Source organism: Lactuca serriola, chromosome 8, assembly GCF_051521515.1.
Source record: "Lactuca serriola cultivar US96UC23 chromosome 8, Lser_US96UC23_V15, whole genome shotgun sequence".
NCBI lineage: Eukaryota > Viridiplantae > Streptophyta > Magnoliopsida > Asterales > Asteraceae > Lactuca > Lactuca serriola.
The window spans coordinates 77,215,994-77,239,902 of NC_136415.1; the positions used below are offsets into that span (position 1 = coordinate 77,215,994).

Below are 23,909 nucleotides of genomic sequence, written 5' to 3' on the forward strand. Positions count from 1 at the left end.
CCATTATATATATATATATATATATATATATATATATATATATATATATATATATTATTGGATACCAAGTTGACAAGACACAACAACCACAAATGAGTAGATAAATGTGGATTAATAAAAAGACGACTATACCCTTCAATAACAACTTTGCTAAAACGACCAAAGGGAGATGATGACTGACTAGAGTAAAAAAGAGCTGCTAATAGCTTTTTTGACTTTTACATTTATAAAAAAAAAGTTTTATAGAATTAGAAAATGTAAATGGAAAGAAACACATTTTTAAGCAACATAAGTTTGATGAAAATGAAAGTAAACAGACCTGATCGTTTTCTTCTGCTTCTTCCGAAGGGGATTTCCCGGATTCTGATGGTTTTTCAGCACCACAGTTTTGTCTACTGCACTTTGTTCTGAATGGATAGTTTATGTTGTTACATTGATCACACTTCCAGCTCCCATTAGGCATATCTCCTTCTGAAAACAAACACGTTATCATTTATGATTTATGAATATCAAAGCTATGATTTCCAAAAACAAAATTTAACTTAGTGGAGTTCTTTCCTGACTTTGAAGCCTAGAAACAAATTCAAACAAAAAAAAGTTTTATCATAACATTTAGTCAATTGTTGTTTAAGAAATACAGAAGATGAAACTAGGTGTAAAGAAAAAAAATATTAAATACCTGCGATCCTGGCTTAGGTGTATTGCATTTTCTCATGTTACAAACTGTCCTAAATGAGAAATTCACATTTCCACAATTAGGGCATACCCAATCATTGTCGCTTTTTCCATCTAAAATATAAAATAATAATAATAACATTAGCCATCTGTTCATCCAAAAATAAAATCAACATACAAAATGTTTTCAATAGCTTTCTTTGCTTTCTCTTCTGGATAAAACCCATGTCGTAGACCCTATCAATTTTCAAGGGTACTCCATACATACCAACTACATATATATATATATATATATATATATATATATATATATAACAATTATAAAATGAGAAAAATAAAAGTTATTATATTTAGTGTACCTATGATTGAGCCACCAGAGTAGGGGGGTCAGAGGGGTCTATAGGGGCTGCTGCCTCCAGAAAGCCGAGTTCCATAACTATAATGATAAGCAGAGGGAACATGAACATCATAAGGAGGTGGCATAGAGAGAGAGGAGCCATAAGGTTGTACACAAATATACATTGATGAAGGTGCACTAGAACCAACGTATGGACCAGCAGTAGCAGATGAATACCCTTGTGGGGTCTGCATTGCCTTTCCACCAGATTTCTGCAACACAGTAAAACAATTAGTTGTAGTGTTGTACAAGTGTAACAGAAGTTGCAAATTACATAAAGAGGGGACTAAAATGAAACAATAGGGGCTAAATGGTGTATAAATATAAACAAAATGTGGAAATTACAGAATTATGATCTGCTGGTCTAGGTTGTGTACAATTGCGCATATTGCATGTTGTCCTGAAATAGAAATTCACATTTCCACAGCTAGGGCAAGTCCAATCATCTTCTCTACGACCCCCTGTTTATTAAAATAACTGGTTATGGGTATTATAGAAACATTAAATTACAAGTGAATTCTTAAGTGATCAAACCCTATTTCCTATAATTATAGTTCATTCTAATATTGTGAATTGGTTTATATTTGAAACTGTATAGTTATCGGTTAGTCCCTTATACCCAAAGCAACTCCCATGAATTTCGAAGTTAACCAAACGCATTCACAATCGTCTAGAAAAGGACTAAAATTCAGGAGGTACTCCATAAAAAAAATTCATTTTGTTGCTGCTGATGTATTTTCAGAACACATTTCATTTTGTTTCCTTTTTAAAAAATGTGTATAAACAAGTTTCAAAAGCTAATTAATAATATATATATATATATATATATATATATATATATATATATATATATATATATATATATATTAGATAGTACACACACAAAGTCATATGAAAAGGAACTGCTTGCCTTAGCATTCAAACTGAAAAGGAAAGATGAGTTTATACAATCATATAAAATCCCTCGGACATCTGCTTCTAGATGTGAGATCAGTTCACCCGTATACTCTCCAAGATACTCATCTTTGCAGACAGAGTTATAGGGATATGAAAATTTCAAACAAGTCATTAAATTTGTTATTATAGGCAACATGTATTTAAAACAAAAGATCCACTTTAAACAAAAACTGAAAAATAAACTATCTAGGGCTATTTTCAATGATAAGGGCATTTATGTCTTTTTACCTTACAAGAGACCTACTTAGGCTTCTCTCACCATCATACCTCCCCCACCTATGTCTTTTATGATAATCAAGGTTCCTACTCCTACTGCAGGTCCTACTTTCTCTGTCCCTTCCATAATATTTGTCCCTGCTTCTGTTGCGACTTCTCCTCCTGTAGCCCCTGTATTCATCTCTATACCTGGAACTACATCAAGTAAACATAAAAAAATGTCCAAAATGGAAGATGGAAGATGGATAATTGAATTGAAATTTACAAACCTGTAAGTTTTAAACCTGATCAAAAAAATGTAAACATGGAAGATGGAGAATTGAATTGCAATTTACAAACCAGTTTAGCATTTTTCAAGTCTTCTAGTTGTTGTTATGTATTCTTTCATGGTGTCTTCTTCGGTCTTTGGAACTACCTTCACCTCATCAAATTCTTTTGGTTGATATATCTGGTTGAAATAGATAAAAAGATTAGCACTGTTGAGATATGTTTATGAAAGAGAAATTCAGAAAGATGGAAACCTTCCTCTGTTCACTAATGATATAAGCAAACTTTTCAATATTTGAAACTGCAAGCAATTAGGGCATCAGATGGTTGAGTAAATGTCCAGGAGCAACTTTCATTGCTTCGTTTGCTTTCTCCAGCTTGTCCATGGTCTGAGTTTAACAAAAAAATTCTTCAATTCATATTGAAGAGTAGTAAATTTTATACAGAATACATAGAGGTAGGAGGTTAATTCAGTAAGATGTACCCAACGTACGATGTTAGAAGTTTAAAACCAACTTAATATAATAAAATTGACTAAAATTAATGAATTAAAATCGTGTATATGGTTCTATAAAGTGATCGCTACCCCTTACAATTAAGATATACACAATTAATTGCTGGAAAATGTGAGATTTTGTTACCATATATTGAGTCGACGCACCCAACGCACAAATGCTGTTCAAGTCGGCATTCCAAAACTTTAATCGGTGCTCCCAAACTTCAATCGACGATCCGAATCATCGTTCCTATGTTCCAGATACACAAATAAAGGTAAGGTCGGTTCAATTTTAAAATCGTTGGATCATCCAAGATGTGTTCCCAAGCGTTCGGTATGAAATCATATCCCATATCCAGTACGTGCTCTTACTATGGTTCAATATAACCCTAGAACAACTTAAAGTTTAAATTAAAGCTATAAGTTAGAGATTTTCACACTTACGATAACAATTACGGAAATAAAGACGTTTGAGAGGGAGAAAATGGTGGAGAAAAGAGAATATTTGTCACCGTTAACCTCTGTATGGCTGGTGCTTGGGTGGTGCCTGGCTTGTGCTGAGCTCCAAAAATACGAAATGGAGAAATATTGAAAGATAGATAGAAGATAGAAAAAACAAGGATGAAAGATAGATAGAAGAGAGATCTAGAGGATAGATTATCAGAGAGGGGAGAGTGGATTGCAAGGATGAAAGATAGATAGAAGATAGAAAAAACAAGGCGGGTTTTCAAAATTTTGGGGATTTCGTTTCCCCCCTTGTCTACTAAAAGCGCGTTCCATTAAAATTATAGAGCGACAAGTATAGACGACGCGTATTTAAGATAAAGCGCCCTCCGTGTTTTTAATTTTTTTTTCTTGAGACACTAAATTAAGGGCACGCAATAATGCGTGACGTAAATCCTTAATTTTTTTGGAGAGATAACACTATTTTAAGGGCACGCCCTTTTGCGTATCATTAATCAGCGCGTGTCGTAAAAAGCGCGTCATTAAAGGTCTGTTTTCTATTAGTGGATCTACTGCCTTTATGGAGCCATATTGCATGAAAGCCCTAGATCTACTCTTTTGGTGCATTTTGAGCCCTAAAACCTTCATTGGTGATTATTTACACGTAAAGTTGGAAACTTTACGTGTTATTCATTCCCTAGAAACCCAGATCTATGAATAGCATGAGCTGGATTCAAGCAGAATCGCGTGTATAGTTTTTGCATGTGGCCGACTCGGCGAGTCGTTCATCTGACTCGGCGAGTCGAGTCGCGAGTCCCTGAGTTTTCCCCCTTTTCGTGTTTGCGGGGTGGAGTGGTGAGTTGTGGGATAGGACTCAGTGGGTCGGAAGCTAGACTCACTCGTGAAGTAACTCGGTGAGTAAATGCCATGACTCGGCGAGTTCAAGGCAATCTTCTTGCCTCAAGAACAACTCGGCGAGTTGTTCATACAACTCGGCGAGTCACAACATAGAGTGTTCTTCAGATGAAGATGAACTCGGCGAGTAGGATGAAGGACTATTGGCCTTGGGTATAGAAGGAAAACTCGTCGAGTCAATGCCTAACTCGATGAGTAAAGGCGGATTTATGGTCAGACTAAGGGAAAGGGACTCGGCGAGTTGGCAAGCCAACTCGGCGAGTCAGGTCAACTGGCAGTTGACTTTGACTTGGACTCTTGGTTGATTAGGGGTAAAAGGTCATTTTACCCTGAGGTCGGTTAGCAGTATTTGACTGAGTGTGTCATGGGAATTATAGCCGGAGGATTCCCGGGGCAGCAGCATCAGCAAACAGTCAGTTCCCGCGCAGATCTGTAGCTACTTTGAGGTGGGTTACCTTCCAGTAGCGGTGGGTCTACGGCCACAATGCCGGCCCACCAGTAGGAGTTATATGATAGATGATTGTCTCTGTGATACTCATCTAAGGTTGCTACTATATGTAACATGTTTATGTGTTAGTATGATGTGATTATGTGTTATGTGTTATGTGGTAGTAGTAGGGGGTGAAATAGTCCCCAGTGTCCGGTCGTAAGGACCGAAGGGGTAGGTCGGGCACCCAGATATGCCCGGTAGTGTCCGATCGTAAGGACCGAAGGGGTAGGTCGGGCACCCAGATATGTCCGACAGTGTCCGGTCGTAAGGACCGAAGGGGAGACCAACACCCAGATATGCTAGTCAGTATCCGGTCGAGAGGACCGAAGGGGTAGGTCGGGCACCCAGATATGCCCGACAGTATATGTTTGTTATGTGATTATTTGGTATGTGGTACAGTGGGGGAACTCACTAAGCTTCGTGCTTACAGTTTTCAGTTTTGGTTTCAGGTACCTCTTCTTCGAAGGGGAAGGAGCTGGCGTGGTAGAGGTACATCACACACATGCTTTATATTCCGCATTATGATATCACCTGGGATTTGTACTCTGACACTTTTATGTTTTATAAAAATGTTTTCCAGACACGCAATATCTTTTGTGAAATGATGTGATAGTTGAACGTTTTATTCCTAATGTTTTGCTAAGTACATGTTTTTAAAAATGAAATTTTTGGCTCGTATTTTTGGGATGTTACAAATAGTGAATTGGTCTAGTTACAATCTAAGGTTTTTCAAGGACATTTAGATCGAGTTATGTGGAAAAAGTGTTAATTATACAATGTATTGTACGCATATTACATAGAAATGAAAGTTTGTATTGGAGGTTGATTATGTGTATTGTAATATTGTCTAGTTATACAATAAGACCCCAAAGGAGATGCTTAGTTCAATTAAGTTTGGATATGGGGTAACATCATATTAAGGGTATGTGTAAGATGGGAAAGGAGAGTATAACTCTGTTCGATGACACTGATGATCATTGGGAGTACCATATTAGTATCCCCCTCCTTTTTAGACAACCAAAAAAAGTATGTCTATATCAGTCAGCTGCTAGGTGCCTGGATGACCAGTCATATGTTGGAGTAGGATGACGACCACTGACTAAACCCAATCTCTTGGAATCACAGGAAAACTTATAATCTGTAAGTGTTAATGAATTATGCTGATGTGGATGAATAGGATTGTATGTTCATTCAATGTAATATATCCCCCTCATGGTTGCCTTTATTAACTATCGTCTATTGCCAAGGAATCCCATAAGTAGTATAGTTAATTTGTTATTTGTAGTGATCCATCAGAATAGATCTCATAAGATCACTGTTTTAGGATTAATATGTGAGGATCGACAGGATGGGTAACTAAGGGTAAAATGTCTTATAGATATTTATCGACGGGATGGGTAACTAAGGGTAAAATGTCTTATAGATATTTATGATGTGCTTTTGGATAACCGTTAGTTTTGAAGGTTTACTGATTATGGATTATTATAATAGTAACACTGTGGATTGAAAACTTATGTATCTCACCAGGTTTCCCAATCAGACCTACATAATTTATATGCATCATAGGTAGCAATTCTAAGACTGCTAAATATTTGAATAGGATGTTAAGTGATTGTAGAGATGATCGGCAATAGTATTCAGGACTATTAGTTCTTTACCCTTTAACTTATGTACTGTGTTGATTATGACATCCTTAATTTGAGAAAATCATTTATACATAAAATACTTTAATATACTGGGATTTTCTGTAAACCAAGATATTATGATTTTTAAAGCATAAATATATATTTTTTGGTTCTGAGAAATAGGGGATGTCACAAGGGTAAACCCTAGAGCTCTTGTTTCCCTTGTAAAATTCGTCCACATCTCCTCTCCTCTCTCCATAACCGAAATTTTAACCCAGGCTCCTAGTGTTAGTGAATTTTGTATAAATCCTAGATTAGGGTTTTATCCATTCGCTTTTGGTGTTGTGGGTTTGATTCGATTAGAGGTGTTGTACGTTGTATCCTTCATCTATATCAATGAATTGGCGATTACAAGATCCCAAACAACCAATAGAGAGGTTAGTAGTTAGTTCTTTCTTTTGTTGATTTTTTTATGTATTTTTTTTTATAACTAGTGAAACTTAGATTTTAGGATGCATGTGCACATAGGTAAATCTCTTGATTGTTTCTGCTACCATTAGATGTGTACTTGATGCTAATAATCCCCAACATCTTGATGCGCTACTTATATTCTAGATGTGTAATTGTGGATGCGCCATTTAAGATGCAAGGTACACTAGGATGCTCAAGGTAGTCTAATAATCCTTAAAGTTGAAGATGCTCAAGGTGGATACCCCAAATGACATGATGCGCCACCATGGTGTTTATGATGCACCATTATGGATCATGATGCTCCATCGTATGTGTAGCTGATTCTCATGCAATGTATCTCAAGGATGAAGGTTATAAAGGCAATTATATGGCAGATTGTAATTGGTTGACACCTTTCATGTGCCAATGAATTGATGGATTTGGCCCATTAGGGTTTTAGGTTTCATCCTTAGTCTATAAATAAGGATACATGCTAGCCTTTCAAATGTGTATTCAGAGTCTTGAGTTCTAGTAAGTAGATGAATCTATGTGAAATTGTATGTGTAACCTCTAGTTGAGAACTCGTGAATAAAGAATACTCCCTACTGTGTCTTTTATGTGTGTTTGGTTTCGTGTGTTATCTGTATTACTTCCTTATAAGGGTCATCATAGCTTGGCAAGTGGCGACATATCTTTTCTAGTTCTTGACAAGTGTTGTCTGATTTCCTAATAGTGGTTTACATATGTTTTTTTTGTTGGTGATAGAAACATATTTAAGATTTGTGAAGTTTGAATTGTGATGGGTATTATGTTGTTGCATGAAATTTAAACTAAGATATTTCTTGTTGAGTTTATATTAAGGGAAAATATCACCAAAACCATTAAGTTTTCAAGCTTTTACAAGAAAAACCATTGCTTTATTATTATTTTTTTAGAAAACCAATCATATTTCATAAATTTTTTTTTACTAAAAACACTTATAAAAAAAACATCATTTTTTAGGAAAAAAATATTTTTTTTTCTTACAAAAATATTGTTATTTTTACTTAAAGTTTTTAACTTTGGTATTCTGGTTAGTTTCGTTTTTTCAAGTTTTTATATAGAACAAAGCAAAATAAAACAAAATAATTGGCTTTTCAAATAAATGTTTTCGTTCATTTTTCCCGGTTTTTATATATAAGTAAGGAAACGAAGCCGAAATAATTGGTTTCTCATTTTTTTTTGTTTTATTATTGTTTTTGTTTTTTCATACATGTTTTTGGCATTGTTTTAGTTATTTTACAAAATCTATCGTCCGTCAATAAATTTTATACGAAAGTATATGATATAATAGTTTTGCAAAGATATTCATGACTTATATTCAATTTTAAACATTATGATATGAGTTTTTTTAAGGATATATGTGATTACAAGAACAAATAGAAAAACAAGAAACCTACACCGAAAAACCGATAATTTTGTATACCCAAATTCATAAACCAAATTTTTTTGGTTCGTTTTAATTTTAGTAAGAAAAAGAAGAAGCATTCTCACCACAGGGGTTAACACTACTAGAAAAACAGCCTTTTACGACGCTCATTGCGCGTCGTAAACCACTCAGATGACGCGCAAATGCGCGTCAAGGAAGGCTCTGTCATAAAGAGAGACGACGCGCTTTTGTGCGTCGTCTATAGACGACGTGCATTTATGACGATCATTTACAACGCGCATTTACGACGCGCGTTTATGACACGCAGTGCGTATGAAGGAAGGCCCTGTCATAAAGGAAGACGACACGCATTTGTGTGTCGTAACCTTACGACGCGCGTGTTTATGACACGCAATGCGTATCAAGGAAGCCCTTGTCATAAATGAAGATGACATGCATTTGTGTGTCATAAACTTCAGTAACCATTTTTGATATGCATTTACGACGCGTCTTTACGATACTCATTTACGCATAATACAAAAATATGTAAACAAATATATACAAAAACAATCAATTTCATCCAATAACATCATGTCACAAAATTGTAATACATTGATATTAATGGGATCTAATTGTACATTGTTATTAAGAGGTTTTACCTAACTATCTAACCTAATACTCCTACATTGCTATTAAGGGACACCTTCTGCAATGTAATGCTATAGAAACTAAAAAGATATACACAAAGATGATAAACATCAAATTCCAACTAAATAGAGTTGCATCTTCCCTTTCATAATTCTTAATTTAAGACTAATGAACTCCTGCTCCGATAATTCTTGTGACCTGAGATTTTCTTTCATTTCTTTGAGACTCCTGTTGTTCCTTTAGTTTGATGTCATACCTTCAATCAAAATTCAAAAGAAAAACAAAATCATGGATATATATATATATATATATATATATAATGAACCTACCTGCATAGGCTAAATAAACCCTAAAACTGAAGTGTTTCTTTCTCAAATGTCAATTATATGACATACAGCCCCACCCCCTTCTGAAACAAAATAGAATGCATAATGATAATGCTAACTGCAACTTCAATCCCCATTCGCATATATGCAAAAACAAAACTAATATTTTAGCATACATCATGGGAAAGTGAAAGCTAACAAGATCATAAGCATGATAAACTTGTAATTTAGTGAAAGAGAAATCTTCACAGAAAAGGTAGCTCTAAACATATATATGAATATCTTATGTCATTTACAACAAATCTGAGAAAAAAAACTATGTTGTAACTGGTAATAAGAGTATATCTATGATTTTATATTAAGCAGCAAGTTTTGCATTCAAAAGTCAAAATGTACCAGGGACACACCTCAGAGTTCTAAACACACACACACACACACACATATATATATATATATATATATATATATATATATATATATATATATATATACACGCATGGACTTTGGAATTGATACTTTACTAATTGCACCAGGCAACTCTTTTGATAAAACCTATCAGAAATAAATGCATTATAAGATTCATTAATTTGATCAAGATATTATTACATAAAACCTATAAATAAAAGCATCTATGAAATATTTGATTTTAAATAGATGAAACAAAAGAGAACTCAAACAAATGTTTAACTAATTGCATATTGTATATTGTACCTCCAGAGCAAGCTATGCAGACTCCATCACACGAACATAAACATACTCTGTCTTGTCTATCAAATAAGAAAACAAATTTAAAAACACACAATCTTTTTATTACATAAAATAAGTTTTATTGAAGTCCAAGTGATGATTATATAAAGATATACCTTCAATTTTTTTATACTACGAGTCCACTCGTACAGAACTTCTACGACAAAACCCTTCTACTGCTCGAAAAACCATCAGTCGGTATAAGTTAACTACAAAAGTGAAAAGACAAAACTACCCTTCTTCAAGTTAAAAATAAGCAGGAATGATTATAAAACAAATAGATTATAAAACAATAAGATCTTTGAGCTGAAACAAATAGAATATAAAACAATAATTTGAAATGAATAACAACAAGTAAAAAAACCATAATCAACTTCAGATACTTGGATTCAATGAGAGCATGAAATGAGAAAATTTTGTCTGTAGAAAAGAACATACTTGCTGCCCAACAGTAGCAACATCATTTGGTGGTAACTCTTCTGTTCTAATCTCAAGAAGAAACAATCTTGGTTCATCAGAAACCTATAACACATGATAACAATATGGTCAAATTACTTAAACCAAAGTCAAAGGGCAAAAAAGTAATTGTCACACACCTTTTTGGTTTCTGATTTTACAACCTCATTGGGAAGAAGGTTTGAATGAATGATATGAAGAAGGTAAAATGACCATTTTGCCCTTCTTGCTAGAAAAAACAAACCTGTAACCAGGCTCGTTTGGTGCTCTGCATGACATCTTTCCTTGATGATTCAAATAAAAGTAAAAAAAAGGACATTTCATATTACAAGAAACACTTGAAGACTATAAGTCTATAATAGTCAAGAATTTGACTTTTAAAAGAGTTGTTGTTACCTAATTTTGTCTGATCCACCTTGTGAAGGTTGAATCAAAGCTTCACCAACAAGGGATAAACCCAAATAAGCAAACCCATGGTTCTCATGATAGCATAAAAACTGAATCTTTTTCAGGTTCCATTCTGCAGAAATGAAGACAAGAAAGTTGCAAAGAGGCCATCCAGGGTTGTTTGGAAGATGACTAGGGTCATAGAAACCAAAGAGCATCTTTCACCAAAAATAAAGAGCCTTTTAGAAGAAGACGAGGAGGGTATTTACGTCTTTTAGAAAGATAGATGTGTGTTCACCTTATGGCCTTTATGCTGACAAGCTTCCTAAATGTAGAAAACATAGAATGATAGAATATACAGATTAGCTTCCTAAAGATAGATATATGTTCACCTTATCGCATTATTTTGGCATCTGGTGGCATTTCTAACTTCTCCACCAGTGCCTAAATGTAGAAAACATAGAATACATGGAATAAAACAAGTCATCATGAAAACTTTATAAGCATGTTTTATAAAAACATCACACAGAACAAAGTAAAGACATTGATTGAAGATTTGACTTGTACTAGGAGAGAACAATTTTGACCATATAAAATGTTGAGTAACCATGTTTGAAATTGAAACACAAAGAAAATCATAAGTAAGGAGACTAATATATAATGTTACACTCAGATATCCTAAGAACATGCTAGGCCCACAAATTAAGGTTAACTAAATAATTTTGGAGAGATGGTGGCCTCTCAATGGCATACTGATTTTGTACTTTGTCTGTGTTTTCATTAATTCAATAGTATACGAATTTGATAAGAGCCAATTGATATTTTACAACAAACAGACAATGAGAAACAACATACAAAATCCATCTGCTTTAAAGAGACGGTCTTCACTCCCAACATAGAGGTGTACCCAAATATGGTAATAACATAGTTGCTACTTAGCGCTAAGGGTTATAAATACCATTTGCAATATAACATATTAATTATGGAAAAACTAAACTTAACATACTTACCTAATTAACAACCTTTTAAATGTATGACTAATGACAGTATGACACAAACCCTTTTGAAGGACTAACAGCTTGGCTCTAATATTAGGCACACAGGGGCATTTTCGTCCGCAAAAACGGTCTCACAAGTTTTTAGGAAAAAGAGTGAACCTCACCCAAAATTGAATCATTTTCTTCAATTTCAATCAATGTTTCCAACATAAAATTATGAAGATTGAATAATAACAACACAAAGTGTATTTAGATGCAATGTAATGAAGCTTGGACTATGGAATTATAAACCCCCGAAAATATGTATTTTTGTTTTTGTTTATATATATATATATATATATATATATATATATATATATATATATATATATATATATATATTCTAATAATTAAAAGTTTTTTTGCCACTTGTCACACTCTCATTCAATTTTTCAAAAGTCATTTTGTGGTTATTTTGAATTAATTTTTTTCCACATGTCATTTTATGAGTTTTTTTATTTTATTAAATTATACATAATATTTTAATGTAATAATTGCAATAGATATAGTAACAAATGGATATCAATTTTATTAATGAACTTACCTTTTAATTTAAAAATTCCCAAAATTAAAGCTTATTAGTTTGTTTGTTTGTTTATTTAATTTATTTGTTTAAATTTAAAAGATAAAAAACATTTCAATTATAGTAATTTATTATTTTTCTTATTTTCTTATAAATTCAAAGTGCTTAAATATTTAGACCTATATATTTAACTTTTTTTATATTAACTCATGTAATACACGAGTCTCACAACTACTATATATATATATATATATATATATATATATATATATATATAATATATATATATATATATATAGGGAAAAGTTCAATAGAGAACCATAATTATAGGTTTTTCAAGGAATCAAATCTTTTTTTCAATTTCTAAAGCTTATTCTTTATCGGAAAAAAAAATCTAAAAATATCTAAATTCATATATTAATATTGTGAATGTGAAAAATATTTTTCGGATTCACCATGTGAATCCGGATTCACGTTGTGAATTTTCAAAAATTCACATTGTGAATTTTCAAAAGTTCACATTGTGAATTTGACGTAAAAAAAAAATTTGAATTCTATATCATTGGAAAAAGGTAAAGTTATGAATTTCTGTATTTTTAGTTTTTTTTTTGATAAAAAATAAGTTCTAAAAGTTGAAAAAAGATTGGTTCATTGGTTCCTTGGTTAATTATGGTTCTCTATTGAACTTCACCCATATATATATATATATATATATATATATATATATATATATATATATATATATATATATATATATATATATATATATATATATATATATATATATATATATATATAATGTTAGGTTCATGTGAGACGGCCTAATTTTATGAGATCGTGAGACGCATTTTTTTTAATTTATTTATTTAGTTAATTCAAGTTCTGAAAATAATATTTAAAAAAAGAATTTTTGGATTTTTCCATTTATTTTGTATTTTAAAATTATTTTTTAGAATATGTACAGTGTAATATTTTGTTAGAATATTTCACGTATTTTTTTAAAAAAAAACGAGATTTTTTTTTTATTTTTATATTTTTTTAGTTAATTCAAGTTCCGAAAATAATATTTAAAAAAGAATTTTTAGATTTTTCCAGTTATTTTGCATTTTAAAATTATTTTTTAGAATATGTACAGTGTTATATTCTATTAGAATATTTCACTTATTATTCAAAAGAAACGAATTTTTTTTTTTATTTTTTTTAGTTAATTGAAGTTCCGAAAATAATATTTAAAAAAAAAAAAAAGAATTTTTGGATTTTTTCATTTATTTTGCATGTTAAAATTATTTTTAGATTTGGTCTCACGGTCTCACAAAATTAGAATGGTCTCAAATGAACCTGAACATATATATATATATATATATATATATATATATAATACTGGAAAAATACGAAATGCAAAAAAAAAAAAATCTACATTTTATTTTGATACTAAAATTTTCAATTGAAAATACTAAAAATTTTGGTTAAAAATTATGTTTTATTTTGAAAAAAAAAAATAGTTTTTCGTAAAAAAATGATGTTTTTTGAAAAAGAAATTGATATAAGGGCTTTATGAAATATGAGTGGTTTATCTGGGAAAAAAACAACAGGTTTTTATAAACTTAAATGAGCGCACCATACCCTATTCCCCTTGTCTTTTTGCCTTCTTACCCTTTACTCGCTACTCTACTTTGAAAGCTCCGGTGATCATCATCTTCTGTAGTAAGAGATGACCGGTCACCAATTAAGTATAACGATTGGAAATAATGTAACTAACTAACCACCATTGCAACCAAATCTACACAACCAATGATATTTCTACAATCATCTTCCTCTCTCTTTGTAAAGTCTCCTCCACATCACGTTGCTATCAATTGCAACCAAATTAGTCAAATAGGATCTATTGCAACTAAATCAGTCAAAAAGGTTTAAACACAAAACGGTAAAGCATGCAATATAAATAGCCTGTATCAACCTAACTCAATACCCACGTCGAAAGTCAATCACAGAAAACTAATATTTTGAATGTCAGGATTTTAATATAGACCTGTATGTTGCATACTCGTGTGAAAAAAAATATATTTAGAAATCAAATAATGTTGTTCAATTTCAATTAATTCCCGCGTTTTAGTTAGGGATCAGCTAAAAAGACATCTCATTTTACCATATACACACCCTAATTAATTTTTAAAATATTTTTATAAGTTGAAATTTCATTATTTTTAATTAGTTTCATTTAATTGTAGACCATGTCCAAAATAACAAAGGAAAGAATTTAATGTTTGATGTGCTCATAAATTCGCCGGTACTATTGATTAGCTTCATTATGGGATTGGGCCTAGAGTCATATTTCCGTTAGGTGTAGTTTTAATGCGATGGCAAAATGGTTGCCTGGGGAACCCACTTAATACGACCCGTGATATATATATATATATATATATATATATATATATATATATATATATATATATATATATATATATATATATATATATATATATATATATATATATATATATAGGGAGTGGCTCAAATAAGAACCAAAAAAGATTAACAACCGTAAAAATCTCTAACTTTAGATGTTTATAAAGGGTTTAGGGTAACCCTAAACCCTTTATAAACATTTAAAATTAAAGGTTCTTACGGTTCTTAACCTTTTTTGGTTCTCATTTGAACCTTTACCAATATATATATATATATATATATATATATATATATATATATATATATATATAAAGGGAATGTTCCCTTGAGATTAATAAAAAATTAGAGATTGTGAGATTAAATATCAGCCAATGGAACTTAACGTCAACTGTTAAATGATTAAAGGGTATAATAGTAAACTTCAAATTAATGTTGAGAAAGTTGTCACACCCCCAAACCAAGGATGGCGGAAACGTACGAGGGTGGAGGACTTCATGTAGAGTATCACAACAACGAGTATAATAGTGCTCAAAGTAAATACAACCATCATAAATATAATTGAAAAAGTTACACCAAAGTATATGTTTACATGATTTGAATCAATTACATTATGAAACAAAATGAACTGTTTGACGATTTATCGTCTCATCCTCAAAACGTTGTTGATTTCCTGTTTTCACTGAATTCCTGAGAATACAAGTAGTTTTGAAAAGTGTCAACACAAAGGTTGGTGAGTTCATAAGAGATTTTATTGGAGAAGTAAACCGTTTTCCTTGTAAAGCGATAGAATATGTATCCAGAAAATCCGATATTTTCTTTATAAAATTTGTGTAATGTAGTCTTACAACCGACGACCAAAATGTATAAATAACCTCTCTTACTAATAAAAATGATATGTGTTTGAATTGACATGAACACGCTTGAATTAAATGAAATTCCCGTAAATTCTTATGTTTGTTAATACTTTATGTATATGTAGTCCAAAATCTCAGGACCGAGAAAATAACAAGTATTGTCCATACTTAAAGTTATAAATGTGGTTTCAAATGATGTGTAGTCATAAATACCAAAACCGAAAGTGTACAGTAATATCTGTACTTATTGAGATAAAAAGTGATTTTAAAATCGACATAAAACCCATTAAGTTTTATAAAAATCCCGTAAACTTTATGTATTGTTATATCCTTATGTGAGTCGCTATAATCATACTATGACTAAATGAACCTGCCACGACGTTTCTCAGGCGTCGTAAAACTGAAATGACATTTGTCACCCGTAGACCTGCAGGTCCCACTGTAGCTAGCAGCAAGGTGTGGGGTGTCAAACCCAATATAGATCTATACACAACTATCACGTTCTCCCTCCAGGAGACTCTAATTATAACTAACAGGAATTTATATCCCGCACTCAGACGTACGGAAAGAGATTGTCTCACAATTTAGGTTAACAAGTTTACAAGTTGTGTGCGGGAGTGTAAAACCTTTCTGTATGAATGTACCCTTTTTGTACGTGTGTGTTATGTGATGTATCATAAACTATACCTATTATAGTTTTATCCAAAATTTTTGTAATATATAAGAACTCTTTTATGAAAAAGCGTTAGGATTATGAAATCCATTAAACTATGCTTATTATAGTTTATATACGTGTTCTAAATGAATGAATAATCTTATCATGAATGACTTATTTTCAGTTTATGATGATAAAATTTACAAAGAAACACATTCAATACTTAGAATTTATTATTATACACTTTGCTCAACATAATACAAAGTGTTATGAAAATTATATGATGTTAACTAAATTAGACCTTCCTGCACTGTTTTAGAAAAGCCATTGAAAAATCATACGAAGTCGAAAACTAAATCCGTAAATTCTGAGAGTTCCCAAAATGTGTCTAGTTTACTCATAATTTTTATCATGATTTTTAATGACCTCCAACTTGGGTGAAAAAGTCCATAATCACAGACTGGTCCGGATTGGTGTTTGAAATGATAGGCAGTTTTGTAAAATTCACCATAAATTGTAGAAAAATCGTATGAAGATGTGCAAGTAGTCATTTTAAAGCTAATAACTGGAAATGCTTACACCTAAAACAGTTTTTCAAACAAAAATGTTTAAGTTGTCCAAAACAGTCCGTGAATGGAGTCCAACTTTTCTGATGAAAGCTGTTAGAAAAACTTAATTATGTTCTTGGTGATTTAACTTGTATTCCCCCCCCCCCCCCCTAAAAACTTAAGAAAACATAAAAATGTAGGGGTATGAACTCACCTTAAGTGTTTTCAGTAGATGATTGTTGAAGAATGGAGGTGTTTAACTCAAGAACACTTGGAGATGCCTTGAAGATTTTTGAGAATCTAGATCATAGTTATGGAGTTTGTATAAGCTATCAATGATTTGAGTAGAATGAAGTGTAAAAATCACAAGGGGGATGAATTACACTTACCAAGAGTGGAAGAACACTTGATGATCAGCCTTGGGATCTTGAATTAGAGAGAAAAGTTGGAGAGAAAATTGGAGTTGAATCTTTGGTGGAAATGAGAGTGATTGAAAGAAAATGAGGAGAGAGGTGGAGTGACCAGCCCTAGAACGTGGGGATAGCTTGTGAGAGGGGTAAAAAGTACAAGGAAGTGACAAGGTATGGTGGGGAGGAGTGTGGGTTAATCATGGAGTGGGTATGGGGTTGCTTGTGTCATAAAATAAGGTAAGGTCAACACTCTACCTTTGTACTTTACCTACTCTCTTTTGGATAAGGTTTTATCCTTAAAAGGTGATTAAATCATTAATTTAGGGGTCTTATATTTTAAAATAAAATTTTAGGTGAAAATCCTATGTTAAAACAATTAAAAACGGGCTTAAAACGCGAATTTTATTGAAAACCGGGAGAAAAAGGGCTTCCCAGCGAGACCTCTCGGTCCTAGGCCGAGGTTCGGTCCCTAGGCCGAGGTTCGGTCAGGAATGGTGCTGATTCGGAAGCGAGAGGCTGAGCCGGAAGCGAGAAGCGAAGCGAGGGTTCGGTCCGAAGAGTAGTCAGAACCGAAGGAACTGTAGTGAACAGTAGCTTCGGTTCGGTTCTTCCTTTTTAAGCGAGGTTCGGTTAGTGTGAACAGTACCTTCGGGTTCGGTTAGTGAACAGTACCTTCGGTTCGGTTCAGCAGCCTTCTTCATCAGGAGGGTTCGGTTCCTAAGAGGGGTTTCGGTTCCTAAGGTCTGTTTTTCGCGTAGACTTCCGTTTTTGGGCTGTTTTCGCCAAATTCGAGGGTCGGGATGCCCCGAGTGATTATAGAAAGTTGGGAGAGATTTCGAGAGAGATTTGAGAGAGAGATTCCACATACTCAGAGAGATTTGGGAGAGATTTGACATACTTGGGGAGATTTCACATACAAAGAGATATTTGGAAGAGATTTCACATACTTAGAGAGATTTGGGAGAGATTTGACATTCTTGGAGAGATTTCTCATACAAAGAGAGATTTGGGAGAGATTTCACATACTTAGAGAGATTTGGGAGAGATTTGACATTCTTGGAGAGATTTCTCATACAAAGAGAGATTTGGGAGAGATTTCACATACTTAGAGAGATTTGGGAGAGATTTGACATTCTTGGAGAGATTTCTCATACAAAGAGAGATTTGGGAGAGATTTCACATACTTAGAGAGATTTGGGAGAAATTTGACATTCTTGGAGAGATTTCTCATACAAAGAGAGATTTGGGAGAGATTTCACATACTTGAGAGATTTGGGAGAGATTTCACATACTTAGAGAGATTTGGGAGAGATTTCTGATACGAAGAGATGGAGTGAAAACGATTGAGAGAGGTTTCATTAATGACCTTTTTGAGTGTCCGGCTACGCACTGCAAGGTCCGTAAACCCCGTTAAGCCTTGTTTAAGGATCTTGCATACTCCCGATGAGTATGTAACATTGTTTTATCGGTTTGGCTCTCCACGTACCACCGTTTTAGGTTAAGGAGATCTAGATGAACGCACTTTTCGATTTATGATCTCTCATTAGAATAGAGAGTTGTTTAGAAATTACATAACGTAAACTCTAGTACCTGCGGGCAAATTGAGTTGACCCGTTTGACTTGTTGACTTAAGTTGACATTGACTTGACCGAATATTGACGGTTGTCACAAAAGCGCACACCTTCCTTTTCTAAAAATCATCATATCGCTAAATCATCAATTTCCAGTATCAATCACGTAATCATATCATCCAATCTTCAACAACTCATTCAATATAATAAAAAAGATCCTATTTTTAATGAATCTGTTATCAAATTATTCGCAATATTCAAATCGAAAAAAAACGATCGAAACAGAGCATCAGTTCATATCCTCATAAATACGAGATACAAATCTCAAATCGAAGAAACAAGCACCTCGCAATCGTAAACAAAACATTTGAAAATCGAATCAAAATTAATTTTCATAAATGATGTCGCATCCAAAAGAAATTGACAAGTCGATCGCAACTGATACTATTATAGCTGAAATCAATTCATCTCCTAACGACGAACAAATCGATTCAATTTCTTTCACTTCTGAAGAACTTCAAACTACGATTCGTATTGAAGGTACAACTAATTCGTTTTAATACTACATATTACATGACAGTTTCTACATTTCATTATGATTCTTTTATTATATAATATAAATTATGAATAATCATATATGATTATACAATACAATATGTGATTTAATCATATAAGGATGAATAATCATATATGACTGTTCATATCTATGATTAATCATATGTATTTATAGTTTGTAATTATGATTTATCATATATGTTTTCAAATTGAAATCTATATTAATATTACATTTGGATGAATAATCATATATGATTATACATCATAAAATAGGATTACTCATATATTACAAACTACAAATACATATGATTAATTATACATGATTAAGCAATATCAAGTATTATTATTTATAAATTGATACGTATAATCATTTATGATTACCCAGTATATTATATGATCAATCATATAATACAATGTACAAATAAATATGATTTAACATCTAATAATATATTTAATATCTAAAATCATTTATGATTTTTTATACTAAAATATAAATACATATCGTTAATCACATATGATTATTACAACATAAAATTATATGATAACATATTTGTCATTCCCTTCTTTTATCAGGTGAAAGTTCAAATTCAACAAATGAATCATATTGCAGTAACATAATTGAAGAATCTGAATATAAACCAGATGTCCCTACAGAATTTGTACCAGTTGTAAACAATGTTTTCAAATCACTAAATTTGGCAGTAAAAATGTATACTGATTATGCAGAATTGGCAGGTTTTCATACAAGACTGAGTAGCCAATCAAAATACAATAGCCAAATAATAAAAGAAAAATATGTTATATGCAATAGGGGTGGCAAGGATAAACCAAAACCTTGTGATACGTTGGCTACAAGTTCTGTCAAGAGCAAACCAAATTCAAACAAGATAATTATTGGGTGTACAGCAAAGATTATATTTGAAAATGTTTATGAAACAAGAGATTACAAAGTTAAGAAATTCTTTGAAATGCACAACCACCCACTGGAAAGTATTGAGGAAAGACCTTATACGAAAAAGGCAAGAAATATGTCATATTATGAAAAAGAGTTTGAAGTACGTGCATCAAAAGCTAAAATTAGTCCGACAATGGCTCACAAAATACGAGCAGTGTTGAAAGGAGGATATGAATATGTAGGGGCGAAGGTAACAGACTACAAAAACTTGAGGAGAGGAGTAAATAGAATCTTATGTTACAATGATGCTCAAATAATCATAAACAAAATGAATGATCGTAGAGATCATTACCCAAATGATTCATTTGAGTTCCTACGTGATGGAGATCTGTTGGCTACTATGTTTTGGGCAGATGAAAGAGAAAAGGCTTGTTATGCAGAGTTTGGAGAAGTTATATCTTTTGATGCAACTTTTAGAACAAACAAGTAAGTTAATGTACATAAATTCAAACATACTATTAATCAAATATGATTGTCCTAAACACATTTTCTTTATATAGGTATAAAATTGTATTTGTTCCATTCACAGCAGTTGACCACCACAAGAAATCAGTTACTGTTGGTGATGGGTTGCTGAGTAGAGAGACAATTGAGTCGTATGAATGGCTGCTTAAAGCTTTTCTTAGAGCTCATGAAGGGAAAGCACCAAAAATTGTTCTAACTGATCAAGATGCAACAATAAAACAAGCAGTGGAATCTGTCGTACCAAATTCAAGACACAGACTATGCATGTGGCACATAATGAAAAAACTGCAAGCAAATGTATAATAAAAATACGTTATATAATCATATATGATTATATAGTATTATGACAGATGATTCATATATGACTTATCAGATATCATACTATATAACCATATATTATTAATCATATACAATTAACTATTCTAATAATATGAATTATCAAATACCATACTGTATAAACATATATGATTACATAGTATGTAATATGATAATACAGTATATAATCATATATGATTATATATGATTAACCATATATGATTATAATAATATAAGTTATCATATATCATACTATGGTTATGATGATACAATATAATCATATATGATTAATCATATATGATTAATCATATATGATTACAGTACATATATGATATATGATTAATCATACATGATATATCCTACATTACAGTAATCATATATGATTAAACATATATGATTACAGTACATATATGATATATGATTAATCATATATGATTAAATAATCATTTATGCTTAATCATATATAATTACAGTACATATATGAAATATGATTAATCATATATGAAATATGATTAATCATATATGAAATATGATTAATCATATATGATTATATAATCATATATGATTAAACATATATGATTAAATAATCATATATGATTAAACATATATGATTACAGTACATATATGATATATGATTAATCATATATGATTAAACATATATGATTACAGCACATATATGATATATGATTAATCATACATGATATATCCTACATTACAGTAATCACATATGATATATGATTAATCATATATGATTAAATAATCATATATGATTAAACATATATTTTTACAGTACATATATGATATATGATTAATCATAGATGATATATCCTACATTACAGTAATTGTATATGATTAATCATATATGATTACTCATATATGATATATGATTAATCATATATGATTATATAATCATATATGATTAATCATATATGATTACAGTACATATATGATATATGATTAAATAATCATATATGATTAAACATATATGATTATAGTACATATATAATATATGATTAAACATAGATTGTATATCCTATATTACAGTAATCATATGTGATTAATCATATATGATATATCGAAATAGATATATAATTTATACTTATATAAGCAACATTGTTCATTCATAGATTACTGGCGATTTATTTAAAAACAAAGACTTCAAGAAAAGATTTAACAAGCTTGTTTGGAAAATGCATATCAAACCTGATGAATTTGAAAAGAAGTGGGATTTGATTATTAATGAATTCAATCTGGAAGATAAAAGATGGTTCAATGATATGTTTGAATTACGTGACAAATGGATACTTGCATACTTCAGTGACACAAGAATGTCTGGATTGATGAAAACCACTTCAAGATCAGAAAGCATGAATTCCTTCTTCAACACTTACCCTCGATCTGGAAATTTACTTTTACATTTCATGATGAACTATGACACAGCAATTCAAAAACAGAGAAATACACAACAAGAGCTTGATCATCAAAAAAAGAAGGCGGTATATAAATTTAATTCACCACGACCAATAGAAAAACATGCTGCAAAAGTTTATACAAGTACATTGTTTTATGAAGTACAGAAAGAAATCTATAAAGGTTCCTGGTACTACCAATATGAACATCTTGCATCAAAAAATGAATGGTAGTTATACAAAGTGGAACAACTGAACAAAAACAATGATCTAAAAACAGAATTTGAGATAATATATTCTTATTTTAATTTTTGTTGAATCAGCACATAATATAAAAAAAATATTCATTTATGATTATAAAACACTTAATTCTTTAATTCTATTTTGAACAAGTAGAAATAAAACTTCCAAAAAATGATGTAAAATGTACATGTGAACACTTCAACCGCTTCGGGACTTTGTGCAGACATGCATTCAACATACTCATGAAACATGTAATTAAGGACATACCTGAACAGTACATTGAGAATCGTTAGAGAAAGGATGTGATATCAAGGCATTATAATTTTGGTAGACATGTATATGATACAGGAGACAGTGAAATTAACAGATCTATCAATCAAGCATACTACAACTTTGAAGCATGTTTGGAATACGTAAGAAAAAATAAAGAAAAAATGGATTTGTTTGTTAAGAAAACAGAAAGCATGCTGAAGGAATATGAAAACGATCCTACAAATAAATTGCAGAAAAATAGGATAGATGTTGAAGATGTAGGAAAGCTTATGGGCATAACTATTCCAAAAGACATTGACATCAATGTTCCAAATGTTCAAAGCAATAAAGGATGCGGAAAGAAAAGCAGAATTCAAAGTGCAACAGAAATAGCGTATAAAAATTCAAACAAGCAAACAAGAAGATGCTCAGGATGTGGAGAAAGGGCTCCTCATAACTTGTGGACATGCCCAATCAAACTTGAAGTAGAACAATCATCAAAAGCTACTTAGATATTTACTACTTTAATCAGTAATGAATAAGTCATAATTTTTTTTCAAAATAATATACTTTTTGTTTAGTACACTTTACTCTTTTTATAAAACAGAATTTACTATGATTTTGCCTTCTGGATTAAATTTACTTTGATAATTCTTTCTTTGATTTGATTATATATTCATTCATGATTAAGCTTTTATTAAATTTTACATATAACTATTATTCAATACATGTAATCATTACAAAAAACCATATACAATATTCATCTGTAAAATCATAAAATATTATGTAATACTAATTCATATGTTT

At 31.5% G+C, this 23,909-nt stretch overlaps 1 protein-coding gene across 1 annotated transcript; it reads left to right on the plus strand.

Moving 5' to 3' along the window:
- The first annotated feature begins 19,309 nt into the window (after positions 1-19,309).
- On the plus strand, positions 19,310-23,614 carry LOC145067078 (protein FAR1-RELATED SEQUENCE 5-like). The gene is made up of 5 exons (XM_079014293.1): positions 19,310-19,448; positions 20,037-20,844; positions 20,919-21,180; positions 22,326-22,752; positions 23,199-23,614. The coding sequence occupies exons 1-5, from the start codon at positions 19,310-19,312 to the stop codon at positions 23,612-23,614; spliced, it is 2,052 nt and encodes a 683-aa protein (XP_078870419.1).
- Positions 23,615-23,909: the final 295 nt, after the last annotated feature.

Bases quoted from the DNA above. Each gene is read 5' to 3' on its own strand.
- LOC145067078 (XM_079014293.1), top strand. From the start codon at position 19,310: ATGTCGCATCCAAAAGAAATTGACAAGTCGATCGCAACTGATACTATT. The intron at 19,449-20,036 runs GTACAACTAATT...TTCTTTTATCAG, and splicing joins AACTACGATTCGTATTGAAG to GTGAAAGTTCAAATTCAACA. The intron at 21,181-22,325 runs GTATAATAAAAA...GTTCATTCATAG, and splicing joins TGAAAAAACTGCAAGCAAAT to ATTACTGGCGATTTATTTAA.